Here is a 23612-nt window from a genome sequence, read left to right on the forward strand (position 1 = left end):
CAGTCTATTCAATTTGACTAGCTAACCTACCTATTTATTTCACAGTAATAAGTAGCTGGTTTCTAAAATGGACAGGCAGAGGGTACTTGCTGTAGCTCTAGTTGAGAGTGAGAGGCTGTCAGTAAATAGATGGTTGGGCACAGAGAAACAGTGATCTGTGTGGGTACATGAGACCCTAAAAAAGAGTGTGGATCACTGGGAGTACTACCTGCTGGTCCAGGAGCTTAGCCTTGGTGATGGCCATTTCCAGGCATGTTTTAGGATGACTCAGGGGACGTTTGACAACCTGCAGTCTATCATTGGGCCATATAGCTCTGGGTATCCAGCAATCCAGTTTCTCATCCATTGTTTACCAACTGTAAACTTGTTGTTGTGGCCACCACTGAAGACCTGCAGTTTAGAGCTCTCTACCATGAATACCAGGCTCCAAGAGTGCAGAATCACGAGGAACATAGCAACACAAAAACAGTGAGCAAAAAGCTTCCTTCTCATTAAAAACAATTACAAAACACTTTCTGCGATCAGGGCCTTACTGCTCTAAGAAAATGTTCAGTTATAGTTATCAGGTCCTTTTCATCCCAAATAGCTAGGAGAAATTAAACAAGCATTCCAAACCAAAGCTGGAGTCTCAGGAGGTTGAAAATCTATTACATTAATTAATAGCAATATATCAGTCAGAGGGGACATTTAACTGCAGAAAAGTAAAGGTACTCACCTTTACTTTTGATAGTTAAAGTCTACTTTGCTGATAATGATCCTATCCTTTTACTTAGGAGTTTGTCAGAAAGCTGAACCTATATGGAAGAGCTGGAAAATTGCATGTCCTATGCTGTATTGCTGTGTAGTTAAATTTGTAATGTAATACTCCAGTCATGTCAGAAAGAAAACATTTATTGTACATATGCAAATAAAGCAGAAAAAAAATATAAAAAAATATATATTAATTTTAACATCTGCTGATGTAAATTAATACAGATATTTTTATATTTTTGATGTTATTCATAAAAAAATTCATAAAACCGAAAAAATACTTACACTCTAAAATTATTCAAAATATCATATAGACACCTCTGGGGAGGCATTCAGGGATCTTTTCCACAGTCCTCCTCTTGGGGGCAGTGTTGTACTACACAGCTCCCCCACTGAACAGTTTCCATCTCAAAAAAACAGCATTAGTGTTAAGAGGCTCTTGTTGTATATGTTGGTTGTTGATGTTGTGTGTGTGTGTGTGTGCGTGTGTGTGTGTGTGTGTGTGTGTGTGTGTGGTGTGTGTGTGTGCATACGTTCTTCCCCAGGCTCCATCCATGGATGTGAAAAATATGTGGGTGTCAGAGATTCGTAAAGTTCTTACAGGCCAGCTAGAGGCATGCAGAGGTAGACACACACACACACACACACACACACATACCTATGCACTTCTCTTCTATCTCTTCCTTGTGCATTTTTACCCTGTTAGTAACTTACTTCAACTCTAAATCAAAGCTGAAGAACAGAGACATGTCTATATTATATTGGTCCATCCATCCGATAGCTTGTGTTAGACCAGCATACATGTAGTGTGTGATACTTGCATGGTGTGTACACAGAATTTTTCTAATATTTCTAATCACACAATCAACTAGTTGCTGTTGCTGCTATTGTATTGCATTGTCACAGTTACCCAGACATTTCCCACACTATACATCTTTTCTAAACATTCTGAAAATGCTTTTGAAACTTTTAAAAATCTTATTCATATACCATTTGATTTTCTCTTCAATTTTTCCCCATGTTGTGGCTCTATCATTATTTCCTGCTGCAACAACTCAATTTCCTTTGGTTATCATGAAAATGTTCTTGTCAACAGCAGTATCTATCAGCACATCTTGGAGTTATCGTTCGCTGCAATCTGGTGATAGGCTGTCATTCTCTTGTAGCGACTGCCAAGTCAGGGAAATGTCCTCCTTCTAATACTGTCTCTGAACCGCAGACTGAGGAAAATGTAATTGCAACTTGCAAACATAATCATGATTATGTTGCTGACAAAAAAATTCTTCTTGTTTTAAATCAAGGAAAATATAAAAGAAGGAAAGGAGGACGTCAGTGACAGCATTTGAATTTTGCATTGGAGCCAGACTTTGGTGTCAGTTCTATTGGAGTCAGTAGGGCTGGCACTGCAAATCACACTATAACCCATCATATCTTTGCTGTTTCATCTTTGACTGAAAAATACCAGATTAAAAACCACACATTATGTGATGTTGACCGATGTTGTTTATCTGAATTTGTGCATTTGTTGTTTGGTCTAAGATAGCTAACGTTACATCATGATACATCACCAGACAGGGCAGGTCTGACCTGCTATCACTGAAAACCAGGCCCATACGGAATCTGCCCCTGCAGGTTTTGCTTGTATGCCATGTAATGGCCATGAATCACATATTGTGTTGATTTATTTTTTTATTTTTTTATTTTTTTTTTAAGTATTCATGATTGAGGTCATTTTAGGTTTTAATATATTGTGTTAGGTCATTTTTGTTCCAAAATAATTAAGTGAATATTGTCTATCACATTATGAGTAAGGAGACTCAGCCGTGAGCTGCAGTGCCTCAGTGATTTGTATTCATATTAATGAATATGCAGCCCCTGCATCTCCAGCCCCTGTTTGGTCCAATTTATCAAACAGGGGCTGAACAGGGGCTGGAGATGCAGCTGATGAGCAGAGCCATAATCTGTTTGGAGACTAATAACAAGGACAACAAACGCACTTGTGTTTAAATTTTGTCTAAGGATTTTAGTTTACTAATTTCAGTTAAAGTTGAAACAACAAAGATATAATTGGTTAAAGTGTGATTTGCTGTGCCCGCCCCATTAACTCCAATAGAACTGACACCAAACTCTGCCTCCCAAGCAACGTTATGGCGTTTCCCTCTTTTTTAGTTTTCTTGTTTCACATTAGTTAATTGTTTTCCAGATTACATATAGCAGAGCTGATTATACTTATATCCCGTCAGCCAATTGAGATCAGTGCTGTCTAATTAGTTTATTAGTGACTTGTTGATGGACAGAAAATTAAAGTTGTACTCAAGCAATTTAATATTGTACCTCCATAAAGTTGGAGACTTACATGAGACAGTTCACCAAAACATCATCATCAAATCTAAGCAGCAAGGATATCATGACTTTTAGTCCCTAGTATAGCTCAATATAAAAATAATACAGTTTGCAACATATCCCATAATGCAACTTAGTGTATTCTCATAGAAAGGTTTGCATGCACAACAGTTCATATGATGACATTACTTCCTTAATGTACAGTTACGTAATCAATGTAAAGTCACGGACATTAGGTTTAGGCAATAAAAGTTACTGTGGTTAGGTTTAGGAAAAGAAACATGGTTGGTTGTCTTTAGATTTAGGCAAGTGAAGTTACTATGGTCAGGTTTAGGAAAACAAACATGATAAAGACTTACCTCAAAATACCTCAAAGTTCGCACACGTTTTTTTTTTTTTTTTTGTGACCCATCCACCACCCCAACCTGACTCCTTACAAGTGCTCGGGACTGCCTCCTTGTTTACTGCCGTCAGTGCATGGGTCAAGTGATTGCAGTCTTTCAAAATATGTTGGATACATACGAATTTGGTTGCATTGCTTTTCGTAGGAAAATATATGAAAACTTTGTGAGGATAGCCTGAGCAACTTGACAGTGTTTTTCTGTTAGTTTCCCTCCATGCATTATAAATGCTTATATCTCTCAAACTTCATATGCATAGTTTGTAACGCAGGCTTTCTGCTGAACCGTACTTTAAATCAAAGGTCACACGTTTCTGAACACTGTTCTCCTTGGGAAAGTCCAGAAAGAAAGTCTAACTGTGCATTCACACCAAAAGCGTCATGAGCGCCAGCGGTCGCTCAGGTCGCTGGCATCGCGCTGCCTGGCAGCAGCTCCAGCAGGCGCTTGCAGCGGCCAAAGGGGCGGGGCCGGCTGCTGCAGATGTGTCCATCAAGGCTGACACGGCTGTTCACTTTACAAGGATGAACAAATATATCATTTATGTCTTCACTTTGTATTATCCATGACTTTCATTGCACAATTAAAATAACGTTAATAAACACAGTCAATATAGCCTTTATGAGTCCTTTATAATTATGATTTTTACTCTCCTGTTGGTACGTAGGACCACTGAGAAATGTAATTGGTGGTAAATAAGCGGGAGCTCATTAATCACACTTTCGGAAGCCCCCTTTGCACTGCATTGGCGTATTCGCTGAGGAAACACAGGGCCTGGAGCCGTCGGGCCGTCTGGGTCCACAGAGTCCTGCAAACCCGGCAACTCCACGGTGAATTTCACCGGCTCGTATAGCCCCGGGAGAGCCCAGACCTCCGTATCCGAATCCCGGTCTGCAATTGGCTGCTGCTTCGGCAGCGGCGCTGCTCATTTGCATAAAGTTCAGCTTCTCTCAACTTCTACTTGACGCTCTGGCCGCTGGCATCGTGCCGCTCGCTGCAGCCGACGCCCCTGACGCCCTTCGTAGCAAGCGTACATTGAAAATGAATGGCTGCCAGCCGCTTATGACGCTCATGACGCTTTTGGTGTGAATGCACAGTAATGGGACTCCTTCCTTCTTTACTCCTGTTGGCACACTGGTCATGTGATTGCAGCCTTCCTTGTTTACTGCCGTGGGTTATACAAGAATTACTGGCTCAAGATTGCATGGGATAGGTATGAATTTTGGTGCATTACTTTTCATAGGAAAACATACAAACAGTGCATGAGAACAGACTGTGGTGAGACATGACAACCAATATGAAGACATGGTTCAAGGCTCTAGAAAATGATGATGGACATTTTTCACTATTGTCTGATATTTTATGGACAAAACAATCAATGAACAAGAAATATAAACAATAGATTAATGATGAAATTAATTGTCATTAATAATTAAAATGCAAGTGTAAGGATAATGCATGAACACACGAATGCACAAATGCTTAAACATATGCACTGACATACACACAGCAATACACACCTTCCTCTGTGTCTTCATATGTCCACTGGCTTCCGTCCCATTTCTCTCCCCGTGTGTTCCTACCTCTCTCGGCCCGCTCTGTACCACTGAGCATCGGTTCCACTATGTGGTCCTGACTGACAGGAAAACCACCCTCTGTGAGCCACACACTCTGCCCGTCTGACAACTCATCTGTGTGGGAGTGTGTGTACCTGTGCCTGTGTGTGTGTGTGTGTGTGTGTGTGTGTGTGAGTGTGTGAGAGAGAGAGAGAGAGAGAGAGAGAGGGACTGACTAATAACACAGCAGCCCTGTCATGAAACCTGGAGAGCAGAGGCTGTAGGAGGCTCTGACGGTCCAGTGCAGGGAGTGTGTGAGTGTGTGTGTGTGAGATTTACACCTCTGACTCCATGTGAGGAGGGTAGAGGAAAGAGAGAAAGAGCATGAAATTGGTCTGGGAAGAGGAGAGGGAGGAGATTGAAAGTGATGGGGAGAGAAGAGAAGAGTGCGATGGAATGATGGGTGGAGAGAGACAAAGAGACAGGCATACAGAGAGGAGATTTTCAGGGTGGAGATGGAGGCTGAGAGGCAGCACAGAGGGAACGAAGGAGGCTTGTGAAAGGAGGGAGGAGCGCGTGTGAGAAGAAAGGAGAGTGGAGAGAAGGAGGATAAAGAGGACCAGCAGTTATTTCAGCTCTGTGTGCTGGACAGAGAGAGAAGGAGATATAGTATAAATGTGATGTGAAAGAGAGAACAGAGAAGGAGAGGGATTATAATGTGAGTGATGTGTTGGCAAAAACATAAATATGCAGATGGAATAAACACTAGTTACAATAGTTACAAGTTGGGTGTTTTGACAAAATAAGTTTAACTCAAGGTCCACTCATAATCTGTTTGGAGACCAATAACAAGGACAACAAACGCACTTGTGTTTAAATTTTCTCCAAGGATTTTAGTTTACTAATTTCAGTTAAAGTTGAAACAACAAAGATATAATTGGTTAAAGTGTGATTTGCTGTGCCTGCCCCATTAACTCCAATAGAACTGACACCAAACTCTGCCTCCCAAGCAACGTTATGGCGTTTCCCTCTTTTTTAGTTTTCTTGTTTCACATTAGTTAATTGTTCTCCGCCAGCAGAAGGGGAGAGCAAGCGGCAATGGCGAACAGTGCACCAGGTAAAATAGCTATTCCAGCATTGGCTACAACTGCCTACATGGCTAAACAACCCAAAAAAAGGAAGACAGAACTCGGTTCCCCGGAGCCCCGGAGGGAGGGGAAGGGTGAGGTGGGGCCGGGTCCGGCCGGAGGGCACGGGGGTTAGCCGTGGGAGCGGAGCCGAGGGCTCTCTGCGGAGAGGGAGAGCCGAGCCTCGGGGGTATGTGCGGGGCGGGCTGCTGCGCGGTGAGGGAGAGCTGAGGCTCGGGAGTATGTGCGGGTCCGTGAGGGAGGGATGGGGAGGGCTGCTGCGCGGTGAGGGAGAGCCGAGGCTCCCAGAGAGGGAGAAATAGAACCAAGTAGGATAAAATACTCGCGTGCTCATCTGGTAGGAGGGGCCCAGGGCGGAGACGAACGAAACCTAACTCAGATGAGACTCAAAAATCAACCGTTTTCAGGCTTTCTACCTACTGCAGCTTTAATGTCTAACAGTGATTTCTGTCAAGAAAGTGAAGCTGTTACATTGCTCTCTTTATTGCCAGATTCCATTAAGAAAAACAGTGATTTAACATTGCTGAACACAAGAGCTGCTGGTCTACCACTGCCTCCATCAGTTATTACCTCTGCCAAGGAGGTTATGTTTTCGCCGGCATTGGTCTGTTTGACTGTTTGTCTGTCTGTTTGTTTGTTTGTCTGCAAAATAACTCAAGAAGTTATGAACGGATTTCGATGAAATTGGAACAAGGAACAGATGATAAAATTTTGGTGGTGATTGGTTGAAGCAAAATGGATAAAATAATGAATAAAGTCTATCGTCTGACAGCTTCAGCAGCAATTCCAATTTCTAAAGACGGTGAAAACAGCCATCTGGTGGCCGGAAAGCATGTCTTGTTCTATTTGCTAAATATTGTTGTAATTCTAAAGTTGAAATTAATGTTCTGTGTTGGAAAAAAAGAAAGTGAAAAATACAAAAAAAGATATTATATTCTGTGCTGGTACAAAATAAAAATGAAGTAAATACACCACAGTGTCTCCATGGTGGAGGCATATATAACCTAATAATGATAGTGATGCAAATAACCTAATTGTGATGCAGGCTGCAAAATCTGATGCAGAGGGGGAGGGAATATCACCTACTTGGCGGAGGTCTGCACTCTCTGAGTGCTTTTCTAGTTTAGACTGTGTTATTGTGTGACTTTGCCATTTTAAAGGGTTAGTTTGGAGTCACAAAAGTCACACAATAACACAAACTAACCAACTGATTGAGGCAGTGGTAGACCAGCAGCTCCTGTCTTCAGTGTGCTAAAATGACTTTTTGTCAGTGGAGTGTGGTGGCTTCGAGGAGAGCATAAATGGGGAACTTAAGCCATTCTGATCAGTAAGGGCTGTCTGATGGAAAGGTAAAGCGGTGAAAATACTCTAGTTCAAATAAACACAAGACGTTTGTGCTCTAGAGAAAGGATCAACACTCAGTGAATAACCTAAGCCCTATGATAAGCTAATATGGCAAGGCTTAACTATACAAACCAGTGAGCAGTGATAACTAGCATGTCTTTGGGGTCATCGGGTGGGAACCTCCTTTCACCAGTGTTTCATCTAGTTGGTCCCACGACACCTCCAGGAGGGTAGACAGTGACCTCTGGCGTCCCAGAGACACTCCCCTAATGCCAGGTCTCACTGCTCCCCTCCCCGCACCAACCCAGTGACCTCCTTTACCTTACTTACACATGGCTTTCTCAGCCCAAACAGCACTGCCACCTTCAACCAAACCCAGGCTCCGTACATGTGAGCTCCAGGTAGAAACAGGGCTGATACTACCTAGTGATGTTACGCTCGAGCCAGTTTGCCCGACACAGTGTCGATCTATTGAAGCGCAAGTGTTCCGAGGCAGTGTTTCGATCCCTGCTTCGGCACGCCCACAATCACGTGACTACCATGAGCGAGGCCTTGTTACAGGCAGTCCCAATGGTCTTTCACTTAGATGCAGTTCTGACACACAGCCAGCAGATGTCACTCTTCTGACTGTATGAAATGCTTCGAAGCAGTGTGTCATTCTTGAAGCAGGTGTGTCAAAGTGGTTCAATGCTTCATGAAGCTTCGATTTCACCATCACTAATACTACCTTTCCTAGCACATTCACCATACTCTATTTCACATGCTACATAGCATAACTACAATATAAGCTAAAGTTAAAGGAGCTAAATAAACTTACAGGATCAGCAAACACACTCACCTTGCCGCATGGCCTCAAACAAAATGGATTCAAATAGGCCACTCCCACACTTAAGTACTTCCTCTTCCTGGATTTCCTCCTGAGAGGAAGTGGATCTCTCCACCTGATCTCAAGCAGTTATGTGCCCTGCTTAATAGTTCCCCCTGCTGGCCCCCAACTGACATTATTTCTTTTCTTATAGATCCACTGGCTACATTTAATTGCTTCATCTGACATTTGCCTGCAGCTAAACATTTCAACACCTGGTTATGTTGCCATGTATATCGGCCTTGTGACAAGCTAACTTTACAGCCTGACAAAATATGCTTTAAGGTTGCCGTACCTGAACACAATGGGCATGATGGGTCCTCATTTACCCACAGTTTTAGGTTCTGGGGGGTTGGTAACACATCGTATGTAGCCCCTACCAGGAATCTAATATGATTCTCCTCCATACTCCACAGGTCCCTCCAACTAAGCTTCCTCTTCTCTACACTTTCCCAGTTCAACCACTGTCCCTGTTTAGCTTGGGCCACTACCTTTGCACCCCTTAACATCTCTTCCTGTCTACGTATCTGTTCTACAACCAGCTTTCTTTTATCTTTGAGACCTGCTGTATTCCATACCGGTTTGCCTGAGCCAAGCCCCAGGCCTCCCCGGCCAAACTGAACATTACCTACAATCTCTGCATGCCTAAGAGCTGCCTCTGCCTCCTGAACTGCCGATCTTGGGTTCCACTTCCTCCCCTTGGTTGGATTTGGAACCACACTCCTAACTACCACGTCCTTACTCCCAGATAACAAGAGCTCTGTCCTGACCTTGGTACATTTAAATTCCTCTGTTAAACTACATACTGGCAGCTGAAGTATCCCTTTTCCATACAATGCAACACTACTTAGGCACCTAGGAGCACCCAACCACTTCCTAATATAGGAGCTAACCGACCTTTCAATTCTCTCCACTACGGATATTGGAATTTCATAAATTAACAATGGCCACATTAACCTAGGATAAAGCCCAAATTGCAAACACCACAACTTCAACTTTCCTGAAAGTTCTGATTTATCTATTCTATCCAATCCTTCTGCCACATCTTTCCTAAATTTCACCACCTGTTCCTCATCATTCAACTCCACATTGTACCACCTACCTAAGCTCTTTACTGACTTTTCCCTAATTGTTGGGATTTCCTCATCATCTATGACAAACTTCCTATCACTTAACTTCCCTCTACATATCAAGATGCTTCTAGATTTACTAGGCTTGATCTTCATGCTGGCCCACTTGAGGTTCTTATTTACCTTCTCTAGTAGCCTCTTTGTACGTGGCATTGTTGTGCTCACCAGTGTCATGTCATCCATGTAAGCCCTAACTGGTGGAAAATGCAACCCGTTCTGTCGTCTCTCCCCACCTACCACCCACTTAGAAGCCCTGATGATTACTTCCATTGCCATAGTAAATGCTAATGGAGAAATTGTACACCCTGCCATGATGCCTATTTCTAGCCTCTGCCAACCTGTTGTGAAACCTGCTGTACTTAGACACAACCTAATATCCTGAAAATATGCTTTCACTAAGTTAACAACTACCTGTGGCACTCTGAAGTAGTCAAACACACTCCAAATGAGGCTATGCGGTACTGAACCAAACGCATTTGCAAGATCTAAAAATACTACATACAGGTCCATTTTCTTATTCTTCGCTGCCTGAATCTGGTGCCAGATCATCTAAATATAGCGTACACTTACACTGATATTGATTTTTTTTAGTTGGCTGAGATACATTTTGTTGCTGACCCCTCCTCAACAGTACATGCTTACAGTAGCTTCCATGTCGCACTCCATCATCCACCATCTCCAAACTGGAGGTGTGCCAACTGACATCTACTATAGGTGATATACTGACTATGGATAATTACCTCATACAACCTCACTTCAAAAAAATCTGAACTATCCCTTTAAGTTTGAATTGTATCGATGCCTCACAGACTATGTAACCAGGCATTTCTGTAAGGGATGGAAATTTGTTAGCACTGACACCTAAACGACATTTCATACTATACAGAGGCTGTATTTGGCCACCTGATGTTGCCCCCCACCCTGAGCTCATTGTTGGTGTACACAAATGGCATTGGTCTACATTAAAACATATTAAAAAATATTATTTTTGTCGATGCATGCTTTACCAACTCAACTTACTGTTTTGCAAAACTTTAAGAAACTTAGACAAGATTAGATCTTATTGGTTTATTGATCTCCTGCAGGAAATTTGGTCCTTGCAGTAGAATGATTGATATAATACTGCAAGGGAATGGGGAACAGGAAAATGTAATACAAACACAAAATGCATATTATATAAGGTAATACTTCTTAAGCCAACTATTAATGCACTAAGAAGGTTAGGGAGATGTGGGGTTACATATGGATTTCCTGTAAATTCTCAAATAGTAGCTAAGGACCTATCTAGCAACAAGAACACATCACTTTCAGAGAATAACATGAAGGAGGGGTGTGTTTACCTGAACTCTAAGGGTTCACACTGTAAATTCAGAATAGGGAACAGAAAGGGGAAGGATCATGCCCTTTGAGCCACTTGAAGGGTTTAAATATGAAACCGTGGACATATAGGAAGTGCTGAGTTTCATGGACAGTAGGTCAAAGTTGATTAAAAGACTAAGTTGAAGCAACTGACAGTAATAAGGGGTAGGCGATATGGCCCTGAAGTAATATCATGATATTTCAGGGTATTTTTGCGATAACGATATTCTTGACGATATGACACATTAGTGAAAAAATATTTTATTATTAATTTCAGAACATAGAATTGCAACAAAATAAGTGATATAGTTTTACTTATCAACAGTTTGCCTTCAAATATACAGTAAAAACTAAACTAAAATGATCTCTCATTTCTTTCATTTGTGAACAACAACAGTAACTCAGAGTGGGATTCAGATTTTGTTTACAATATTAATAATACAACAAAATAAAATCTGCTACAAATTACACATTTAAACAGTTCTCAAAAAATGTACCCTGGGATCTGTATATATAAATCAACGCGTGATTTCCTTATCTTTTGGAAAAATCTTAGGTCAATGAGTTGTTCCCACCTGGACCTTTATGCTCTGCCATTTCTCCTCTAACCATCCCGCTATTACGTGTGACAGGCTGTAATGCTGCAATAACTATTGCACATTCACATTCGCATGTCGTTTTTTATCGTCACATAGGTTTATTTACCAGAGGTTTATGACAAAATCACTTGACGACACTGACTCTTGTGTGCGCATGGCGAGAGAGGAGAGGGAGGAACACTGTGCTGCTGCCAGAGGAGCCACTGAATGAGTTCCCTCTGAGCAATGATTTGCTAAAAGAGTCTGAGAAATCCAGGGCTGTTCATTAAACATTCAGGACACCACAGTCTATTCTATACTACTGAAGCTGCTGCTCTTTTTGGAACCACTTCAGCGTTGGTAATAAATTTGCTTTCAGTCATGCCTGGTGTTGCCGTGGGTAACAGTATGACATAAATACGTCAACAAGTCAAAATATTGCGAGTATCACAATATGAATTTTAAAAATGGCCATTCATATCACAATATTGATATTAAAAATCATACCAGTATTATCATGAATTAGGTGACACAGCACATCACTATCAGTAAGTAGTAAATAAAAACTGTGTTTCTGTAAAAGAAAAGAGCAGCAGAGTTACAGCTGTTTGTTTTATGGGGTTACAAGTCAAAAAGGTTGGGGACCCCACATATAAAGCAATGTCTATTTGCTACCCAATTTGGGGGTGGGGTGGGTGTGGTAGGCACCAGGGAAAGCTTGCCTAGGCTGCCCAATATGCTAGGTTTGGCACTGCTGCCCCTTGTCACAGATTGTATATGCCTAAGAGTTGTGAACACGTAGCCAAAGATAAAGTTTTCCTTTCCAGATTAATTTATTAGAATCGTTTTTAGAGCACCTTTAGAGGAGCTAAAATGATTCAGTAGTTCTCATGGAAAAAGAAAAGATTAGAGCAAAGACTGGAAAGAAATATATTTTTTCTGTCTGCTTTTATATTCTGTTAATCATCTTCTGTTCCCTGAGATTGTTGCAACCCTTTGGAGTTGTCCCGATCCCCAGGTTGATTTAGTGATTTGCCAGATTATTAAAAATGTGCTATGTATAAAAGAAATATATATTGTAAATATGAAATGGCCTACAGCAAATCACGATTAATATATGTCTAATGACATGATGAATGCATAAAAGACATCTCTTATCTATCATCTCTCTACTGAGAAAGAGAAACACATGCAGACAGTTATGGTGAAAGGAAAATGGAATTACTAAAGAAATGTATGTGTATTTGAATGAACTTAACTACATGATATATACATGTTTGTCATGTTCACATTAACAAGCTGACACAGTGCCAGCCAGGATTCACTCATTTGAAAAGAATGGAGTTTGATGCCAACCTGTGTTTGTAACTGTTCAAGGTTTTACTCCCCACTGCTGCTCTCTGCTGAGGTTCTCCTCTCAGACTGTTGTTGGCTGCCCACACCTCAATGTGACCAGCCTTTATGAATAAAACATGGCTAGATCCATGATGAAAAAACATATCCATTTTGCTGAATACAATATTTGGAGCATGTGGAATGGCTCCATGCTGAGTCTGCATTTTCTCTGCAGGTTCATTGGTTACTTGGAATGGGAGGTGACAAACGAGATCATTCACAGAGCTTGGTATTTCACTTATGTGAGCTATGCATTTGGCCAAGGCTGCAGTTATTTTACTAGATTCTTCTGGAGATATTTCTTGTCACACAGCAGAATCCAGCAGGCCACATTTGTTAACGTTATATTTTTGAAGCTTCTTGTTCAGATATGGGTTGATAGCATAGTGTGTTAATAGAAGTGGACATTACCACCATGATGTCACCCACTGGCTTGGAGTACTGCTTTGGCATTTTGGCAGTCACCATTTGTATTTGTAGAGACAGAAGTGACCATATTTGGATGAGAGGGCGGAGCTGTGAATTGACAGATTGCCAAGGTAACGACTTGTCAATCACAAGGTAGCCAATCCCTAAAGCATACCTTGCTGTATGTTCTATAATACTCTAAATGGGACCATAACTTACAAAATGAACATCAGTCTGTATTGAAGAAGACTCGTAATCAGTGAATGAGGCCATAAATTCATTAGGAAAAGATTCACTGAGATAATACATCAAATGAGAAGTGGTGTAAGGCACTTTCGCATTGGCTTCAATTTTCAGATCTGGACACTACGTTCACTTTTTTTATACAGGCTCTGGTTGATATCCAAAGCTGTACTATGGTGACTTCAGTGTCCTGCTGTTTCCTTTTTTCTTTATAGCACATCAAAGTGATTTCTATCAGGCCAGTAAAAGCAGCTTATGGAGGTGATGCAGCAGTTTGTGTGACTGTATGCATGGAGATGGTGAAGGGCCAGAGAAGCTTTTTCCTGTTCTGTATCCTTCATGTGATGAATGGTGCGGGGCACAGATTCAACAGGACCAGATACTTATAAAAGGACACAGAGAATTACAAACAGGACACAGTAGCCACCTTCAGGCCTTCATTAAACACTAAACTGACTGCACTGGCCACTAAGAGACTGCTGCACAGGGCAGCAGGAAGAATGTTAGCATATCAGTGTTTAGGAGGCAGCCTGTCCTCATTGGAAAGACATTAGTATTGGCCACTTGTTATGCCTCTGCACTGGCAGTAGCTGTGGCTGGAGGCATTACATTTTTGGGCTGTCTGTCTGTACAAATGGCTGTCTGTCCTGTTCTCCTGAACACAATATCTCAAGAATGCTTTGAGGGAATTTGTCACAAACATCTACTGAGACTTAACGATGAACTGCTTAGATTTTGGTGGTCAAAGGTCAAGGTCACTGTGACCTTCCGTTAGTCTCATTCTCATTAATATGATATCTTAAGAACTCCTTGAGGGAGTTTCCTCAAATTTGGCACAAGCATCCACTTGAACTCAAGAACATGAGAGAATTTGGTGGTCAGAGGTCACTGTGACCTCACAAAACATGTTTTTGGCCATATCAAGAATTAATATGCTAATTATGACACAACTCACACAAATGCTTAAAACGATAAAATAATGAAGTGATGACATTTTATATCCGAAAGGTCAAAGGTCAACTTCACTGTGACATCATAATGTTCTGCAAATACACTTTTCTGGCCATTGCTTGACATCATAGCTCCGGAACAGAAAAGGAAATATTTGGTCAGGTACTGAATTAGTGACACTAATCTTGGGTGTCCACAATGAAACTATGCTGATTGTATAAATCTTCTGTGCTGCCGGGGGGGAAGATGTGTGAGAAGCATTCATGTTTTCACAGACATGGATATAAACTGTAACTGCAACTAGACTGGTTCACAAGGCATAGAACTGCGAGCCGGTAATTCACACACTTGAAATTAACTTATGTTTATATTTTCCAGTAAACTAATCTCTTGTGATTTAGCAAATAATGACTGATGTCTTTCAAAAACAGTTGAGCATTTGGGTGGCTTGGGTGGGCAAAACTTTTTACAGCTCTGTGATTATAATTATTACTTAAAAGGCCATTAGAAAATACCAGTCCCAGAAAAACTAACCCACTGCTAGCCTCTTTGTTAATACTTTCTAACACTTGCACTTTAACACTAGCAGACTTCAAAAAGAATTGGGAGAAAAGCAGTGGAAAACATAATGTTAAATGAGATAGATCTCACATGATTATTGTATGTACCCTGTGTGATTTCCTAATTTACATTAGGAAAACTTGCCTTCACTTTATATACGTCCCAGATTGCATATTTGTCTTTTCTTTCTTTTTTTACTCCTCTCTGTACTGCTTCATGTTTTTTTTCATTTTGTCTCTTTGCTTATGATGTAAAATTTGTTCATAAATAAAAAGTATAAAGAAAAACACCACAGTCAGCAGTTAAAATCTTATCTCAACGCTTGCTCTTTCGATCTCTCCCTAACTTTAACCGTTTTAGTTTCTTTAACTTGAGCAGACCTTAATCATTGAGGCGAAATATCAGAAAATGTTCACATAAATAATTACTGTAACAGTTATATTTTTAGAAGGCACTGAAGAAACACTGCTATTTGTTGAGCAGTAAAATGTTAAGATGTAAGATGTCTCTTGTGTTCACAGAAGCCAGCCAGCTAAACATCTACGGGGCCCCCATGAGGTAAGCAACCAACTTCATCTCACAAACTACAAAGCAACATGATGAATCTTCTCAGCACAAAACCTTTAACTCAGAACAGAACATTCCATATTAGACAAGCAATTTAAGGATATCAATCAACAATAGTGGGAAATTAAATTCTAGACATTTAATTACAGCCATATCATCTGCATCGAGTTTACCTGTCTCTCTACTCCCTGTACTGCAGGAATGTGCGTAAGATGACACTGAGACAGTCCGATTCATCAAGTCCAGAGTCAGGCTTCAGGAGGACCAACCCCAGCCCTAATTTGAGGCAGAAGAGGGGTGAGAGAACACTTGTTAACTGAGAACAGACACCAACCCAAAAAAAAAAAAAAAAAAAAACCCTCTTTGTAAAATGTCCTTTTTTTTGTCCTGCAAACACAAACATCTCCCATTCCCTTTAGAGGAAGTGTAAAAATTAACTATAGATGGAAACCTTCAGGTTGCAGATTGCATCCATTGTTGAGTTTACTGTGGCAACATAGTGTAGAGAGAAATCAAAGGCTAGGTGAGACAGAGAACCACCTCGTGCCTTTCTATCTACAGTATCTATCAGCACTTTGTTGTCCAGCTTGCTCCCTTCATGCCTCCTTGTGTCTTTTTAGGTTCCTTCCATTAAATCACTATTTTTTACATAGACCAGAAATGCTTATCCCAAATTTACACCACAGTCAAGAGGTAGATGAGCGCTGCTGTAGCGTCTGTCATTTAATCCACACTGACTCCAACATCCGTTCCGAACCAGCTGTCCTTTTAGCTGCACAGCTGTCATGTGGTGCTTAAAAGTCAGCAGCCAGTGCCAGCCACAAGTGTTTTTACCAGGCTGATTAATGTCAGAAATACCATCACCACCACTCATCTGTTCAGTCAAGTAAATGGTTGTATAGAGGTTGACAGGTAGGAAATGGGTGTTGCTTTTACTTATTGATTCTAGCCGCACAAAGCTTCAAATGTCCACAGTGTGACCACAGTGACTTGATGTGGAGAGAGATGGCATACAGGATGGAAGAGATGGGGAACAAAACAGACTACAATCAGGCAGTAACCAGATAAAAAAAAATCTAAAATATGTCTCTTTAAAACCACACTGCTGCTGTCCTCAGAGGCTACAGTTTCAACTGCAACTGTGGTTAAGATTAAATCCAGTTGTGTGCCTTAAAGGGATAGTGCACCCAAAAATGAAAATTCAGCCATTATCTACTCACCCATATGCCAATGGAGGCCCTGGTGAAGTTTTAGAGTGCTCACATCCCTTGCGGAGATCGGCGGGGGGAGCGGCTAGCACACCTAATGGCAGACGGCGCCCCAGACTAACGTCCAAGAACACAAAATTGAATCCACAAAGTATCTTCACACTGGTCATCCATAGTGATCCAAGTGTGCTGCAGCCGCGACATAAAAAGTTGTTTCGAAAAACATCATATGAACTCTGTTTTTAGCCTCACTGTAGTCTGTAGCTCTGACTGCTTCTCTGTGCTCACCTGGGCTTCCGTCGGCATATGGGTGAGTAGATAATGGCTGAATTTTCATTTTTGGGTGCACTATCCCTTTAACACCACTAGAGTTCCCTGTATCTGAAGTTTAAAAGAAACCTGTTACACACCTTGTTAAACAGAGATCCATAGAGTCCAGTTGAAATGCAGATTTCTCCGGCTCAGATCATCCTTTGAATTTCAAATAGTTCAAATCTTTCAGCATGTATGATCTTGTGAATGCAACATAGAGAGTCAAACAAACTGTAATAGTGTAATGACATTTAAAAGGTGTCACATATGCCTCAGTTGATTTGAGGCTCTAGAAAGATGATTATCTGTCAAATGTGTCAGGGTTTTTTTTCCACAGAAACACACAGAGAGTGAAACAGAATGTTGAGCTCACCTCTTCAAGATGGTCGTACCAGGCTAATTTAAGCAGATATACTGATGCTGTGTGATGCAAGTGATTTGAGCGATCACATGCTTCTCACTCAGACTACATCTACATAAAGCCATCAAAATTTGAAGACATTTTTGTGTGAATACGACTTCTGTCCATATTAGCAGGTTTCGCTGTCCACAGTGAAAACAGCTAAATTTCTTCTCCGCCCTCTTTTCAGTTGGCAAACAGCAAATGTGCACCTCAGCTAACAACTGGTAAAGCATGAAACAGACAGTAAAACTGATCTAATCATTATTTCATCATTGTGACGTTATCTGGCAAAATCTGTTTAAATGGAGAGACAAATATACATTTAAAAATGTAACCAGCTTAAGGCCCAGACACACCAAACTGACATCAAAGAACTAGTGCTGATGAAGACCGACTGTTATTTTGCCTCACATTGCCTGTGTCTCGGCCCAAAGGTTGCACATAAACACACTGCAAAGACTACAGCCAGTGGCCAACCAGCATGTACAATCTGCTCCTGTATAAGAGGAAATAACTCTCCATAGCAGAATCTATTGGTAGTCTGATTTCATCAGTAAAAAAGGGAAACTGGAAGACTGACACTATGGATTAAAGACATTAGTTAGCAAGTGAGCACATTAACAAGGCAACTTGATGTTGAAAGAACAAAAATGTGTACCCTGCTCTGGCAAACAACAACAAAACAAACAATTACTGTTTCTGCTAAAGAGATCGATGGCTAAAGAAAAATAATCTTATTTTATGTAACAAGTCTGCCTTTCGCACTTTGTTTACTTTCCTCACTTGCCTTTCTTTTCTTGTGCTCTGAACTGAACTGCCAATCAGAGTGATGTCATTCATCAATGGGCTCTGTCATCTCCAAAGCCAATTCAATATGCTGAATTGGCCAGAAAAAAGCCGACAAGGGCCGACTAGTGACAACCATGAAGACACACTACCAAAACCAGGGAAACAGACATTCACACATGGCCCGATGCTGATTAACAGCGGACTGTTGGCGTGGTGTGTCAGGGCCGTTAAGGCAAATGTACTCTCAGAGTCAAAATAGATAAGGATCTGTTTCATAAAATCTTACATGAAACATTATAGACGCCCTTCAAAAAACACTGAAGCTGTGGATTTCTCCTCAGCGTTTGGTTTATATTTTGTTTAAGAGAAGCTGTAAGCTGTGAGCTCACTCATACTTTGTGTCTTTGCTTTCTCCTTTTTTTTCCACTCCACCCCTGGTCTAATTAGGATTGGCTTTGTACGCTACACACATAAACACATACACACTCTCCTCTTTCAATTCCTACTGCCTGTACAAAGGTAAAGGTTAGGGACAGTTGACCGTGGCTGTTGTTTTTGGTCTCACCCCTCAAATGGGTGCCTGGCCACTATTACAAAACCAACTGTCCAAACCCCCTATCCATTCACACATCCTCCTATTTTCCATTTCTCTCTCTTTCTTCTCTGTCTCTTTCTCTTATACTCTGTTTAGCTCTCCTTCTGTCACCCCTCCTGCCACTCCTTTTCTTTCAGTCCTCTCACTGTCCATCTGTCTTCTCCACTTTAACATTTCATTTCTCCTCTGCTCTCTTTCTCCATTTTTCCTATCCCCTCTCCCTTGCCTCGCTTCATTCTTTCATCCCCCCCACCCCTCCTTCATCTCGGTTCTCCTCTTTGTTTCTCTTGATGATGCATTACTGGTCCACAACTATAGCACAGTTGCCATGACATACACACAGACACACTAAGCTGACAGCAACACTGACATCTCAGTACTGGCCAGCTGCTCCGCAATGATGATTAACACACATACACACACGTGCATCCTTGATGTGTCAGTATTTGTCAGATTATTCAGGAAGTGTTGGCTTGTCAGTTTGTACCAGACATGTGATGCTGTGTGTTTGTGCCAAAGGTGTTAATTTTTCCAGTCTGGTGAGAAGGAATGGAATTTCAAATATCATTTACACCTGATATTAAAGTGTGATCTGCATCTGGAAATACTTTAACAAACCATGTGGTTAAATCCTGTCTCACACTAATGATGTTCCAGCCGATGGTGTGTCTGTTAAACCTGAGCTGTGCAGAAGGTTCATCTATGACACTGTGCCAGTGAGGTATTTTTCAGCCTGTATTTATTTACATTTTGGCAAATTAGCATAAGTGAAGGGATGCTAAATTATTTATTAGCAGTTCATGTGACAACTAGAATTATAAGGAGCATGTTTTCTCTTATGATTTCTAAGTGAACATTTATCCACGATGAACATCACAAACCTGAGATGCAACATGTTCCAGTTCCATGTTGTCAAATACAGACACTTTTTCATCCCAATTGCTGTATAATGTCAATGCAGAATGCACCCTTTGGGGGGATTATTCCATTGTGTTGGAGCTCTTTGTTTTGAGCCTGGACTGTGGGATGTTTAAGAGCAGTTGGTCAGACAATCTGAGTGATCTTGTTTCAGAGTGTTGGGTTATGAGTTCAGAAATATAAGAGGGTGGCATGGAGGGGCTTTGAATGTTATCATGAGGATCTTGAATTGAATCCTGAGGTGTACAGGAAGCCAATGTAAGTGAGCCAGAATGGGGGTAATTCACTGTCTTTGTTTAGTGTTTGTTAAAAGCCTGGCTGCTGTATACTGAATCAACTAGTCGGGCAATTGCAGACTCAAACAAGACAATAAGAAGTTACAGTAATCCAGGAAGAAAGAGATAGAGGCACGGATGATCTGCTCCATGGTGCTCTTTGGCAAGGCTGAACTGATTTTGGCAATATTTGAGTTGCAAATAACAACACTGGTTTGACCATCACATTTCTCAATGTGATGGTCAGAATTGATTTTGATCCAACACAACACCAAGACTTCTCTCAGATGGTTTAAATTCCCCGTTAAATACACTGTAAACCCCAATTCATTCAGTGTAGTAGAATACAGTAACATAAAAGTTTTCAATACATCAGACACAAAATAATTGTGTCACATGACATTTGTCTGACAAGAATTTTATGTCAGTTAACATAACTTTTTTTGTTGTTGTTTGAGCATTTAGTTCTATGTCATATGAACATAAAATCATTGAGTGCACGTTTAAAAACATTTGGTGGAGTCATAGATGGATTGGGGTTGACAGTGTGTTTGAGGTAAATAAGTATGTAACATGATGTAAATACCTCATGTGAGTGATATAAGTATGGATGGACGTAAGTTTGCGTGTGTTTGTTTGACCCATTCTTCTATATTAAGACTTTCTCAGTCTTTATACTACGTCAGTTGCTCTTAGCATCAGATATTTCAACAGGTGGGTTTAATTTGGAGTCAATTCAAATCCTGGTGCACTGATATAATTGCCAAAGAGTGGCTTTGGTGTTGCTATCACACACCAAGGGGCATGACAAAGTGCTGGAATTTGATAACCTGAGAATGAGAATGGGCTGGAAGATAATGATATCCTTGGAAAATGTAAACCCAACACATTCTCACTCCAACCCCATCACATACAAGTTTGGTCATGGACTTTCCATGTCGAGATATGTCATGCAAGGTAACCTGGGTGGTTTGGTTGTTGTGCTGTGTTATGTTACATGCATTGCCTGTTTTCAAAATACACTTCTGTTTTCACAGGAAATGTACAGTTCACATACAGTCTCTTTCAAAATAAACGCACTGTGTTGGTACAACACATCCGGTTACATTTTGCCAACACACGCACATGGTTGGCTTTAGGAAAAAAGAACAGGGTTTTATGCCATATCATGCTGACGTGAAAGGATAGTTTTTTTTCATTGGTGTTTGGTGCCAGAAGTCACTGACCAAGTGCCAGTATTTGATGACTTCAGAGTGAGACTGGGTTGGTATTTCACAGTGAATCTAAACATAACAGTATCACGTTTGTTCAGGTTTGACTCAGTTGCGACTCTCAGTAGTGCAGTTTTTGACATATATGGTTTCAATCATGTACTAAGAACTTAAAAGTACATGGCCTGCCTGTATGAGCTGTGTGTCACAGCCACTACTGCTGCTACTGTTTGGCTATATCAGTAATTGGACCAAATCAGCAGGCCACATTAACTACAATAAGTAATTTGGTGTTGTTGATTCACCTGTCCCTTTGACATCAGGCAGTGTTTTCACCTCCTTTCACATTTTATTCATGTGTAGTCTTAGTGCGTCTATCAAGCAGATAAGGACAAAGCCAAAAAACAGTATTATACATTAAAATAGACAAGTCAGTTTGGAAAATGAGTGAGTTGTGTATAATGATTTACCCAAATTCTTCCCAATGTCATCATTTTCCATCTCTCTGTGCCTCCCTGTCTTATTTCTCTCTGTGTCACTGTGATAATGATGACAGTAGTATTAAGAGCAGTTAGAGAGCTAATCCTGCCATGCAGCAGAGGCCAAGAGCTCTCATGAAGACACACTCATCCCACTCAAAGTGAAAATCATACAAATGAATCATTCAAGCATTGCCATGTTGTTGCTGCAACTTGGTTTATTACGCTCCATGATCCTTATTAAAAATGGAAAAATACTCTAAAGCTCTAAGAATTCATTTTATGTGTTTGAATGAGAGTAGGGTGTTTAGACCTGCCGCACTGCAAAAGCTACACAACCAGTAATCCATCCCAGCAAAAGAGATACTAGTCTTTCCCATCAGTGTCATTGCCTTTATGACTGACTTTGAAATAAGGACTTGACTGCTGTGAGATTTGAGTTAACTGGGACTTGACTCACTTAAGACTTTGCTTGACTAAGACTTGAAGGATAGGTCAAGTCTTTCGTCAAGTCTAAAGTAATTTAAGACACATCCAAGTCATGTCTTGAGTCTTTCAAAGCAAGTCTGCAGTGACTTGAAGACAAGTGTAAGCCAAGTCTTGAGTTTCATGCAGTGTTGATTTTGGCAACTATTTTAGATTTAATCTTAGTCTTGAGAACGAAATGGTTATTAGTTTTAGTCCCATTTTAGTCATTTTTATTCTTCATGGTTTTAGTCTAGTTTTAGTCAACAATGTTTTTTTATCTATAAACTAATGCAGTTAGGCTAATTCATGTATCAGAAATTAGAATTAAGGTGAAAGATTGTATACAAATTTCATTCATACAATTTTTTACAACTTTTACAATTTTTTGACACCACAAATAACTATTCTGAGACAACCAGGATTTGTACCAAGGTTCATTGTAAACTGGCTGATCGATTTCACTATTAAGAAGCAGAAAAATAACTTCTGCAACGTGTTAGTCTGGAGGTTTAAACTTTAAACTCACTGAGTTGGTGCTTAAAACTAAACTTTAATCTCTGTCAGAGAAAACTGATCTGAGCTCAGACTGTTTACTTACAATACAGCTGCACTCACAGATAACTCAGCCTCCTACCTGCCTGTCAAACAGCACCAAACCATAAACCTTTCCAGACAGATGGGACCTGAGTGGAGTCCTGCCAGGATCAGCTGTGAGGTCCCGTGCCCAGTGGCTGCTTGCTCCGCTGCCGTTCAGCGGCTAACAAGCAGCGCTTACACCGCTGTAACTAACAAACTCCACAAATCCATTCAGCAGCTCCACCATCCACTGTCAAACACATACAGCTGATTATTTACTGCTGAATTACAGCTCACAACTTGCACCAACAACTGATGCTGCTCCGATGCAAATGTTTTTGCTGGCTAGCAAAACATCCTAGCGCAGACTGTTTACTGGAGTTTGCCAGCCTGTCACTCATGCAGCATTTGAAGATAATTAAGAGCACAGCAATTCTCTACCTATTTTTAGCTCGTCATCATCTCATTTTCACAGGAAATAAAGGTTGATGAAAAACTTTTGACATAATTTTCATCAATAAAATTAACACTGTTTTCATGAGACAAATCTGTGAGAGAAGGTCTTGACTCAAATCATTCAAGACAAGTCTAGGGCCTAACTGAGTCTGATATGTCTCTGTACATTGTATGTCATATTTTGTTAAATATCTATCTATGGCTCAGTGCCATTTTAAGTCATGTTGACATACAGAAGCACCAAACGAGAGACAATTTGTACCTGGCCTCACAGTGCTGAATTTCCTCCTGCTTGTCCATGCATCCATACCCTCATTAATGAACAG

The 23612-nt window shown here is 40.8% G+C and overlaps 1 protein-coding gene across 2 annotated transcripts in view; it reads left to right on the top strand.

Annotated features, from left to right (window-relative positions):
• mcf2l2 (MCF.2 cell line derived transforming sequence-like 2) overlaps positions 1-23612 on the top strand; it is a 267264-nt gene that overhangs the window by 186515 nt on the left and 57137 nt on the right. For both annotated transcript variants that reach the window (XM_078169084.1, XM_033622399.2), the window contains exons 25-27: positions 1296-1374; positions 15551-15587; positions 15796-15893. In XM_078169084.1, coding sequence (XP_078025210.1) covers positions 1296-1374; positions 15551-15587; positions 15796-15893 — 214 coding nt within the window. The remainder of the gene's footprint in view (positions 1-1295; positions 1375-15550; positions 15588-15795; positions 15894-23612) is intronic.

Source organism: Epinephelus lanceolatus, chromosome 6, assembly GCF_041903045.1.
Source record: "Epinephelus lanceolatus isolate andai-2023 chromosome 6, ASM4190304v1, whole genome shotgun sequence".
Taxonomy (NCBI): domain Eukaryota; kingdom Metazoa; phylum Chordata; class Actinopteri; order Perciformes; family Serranidae; genus Epinephelus; species Epinephelus lanceolatus.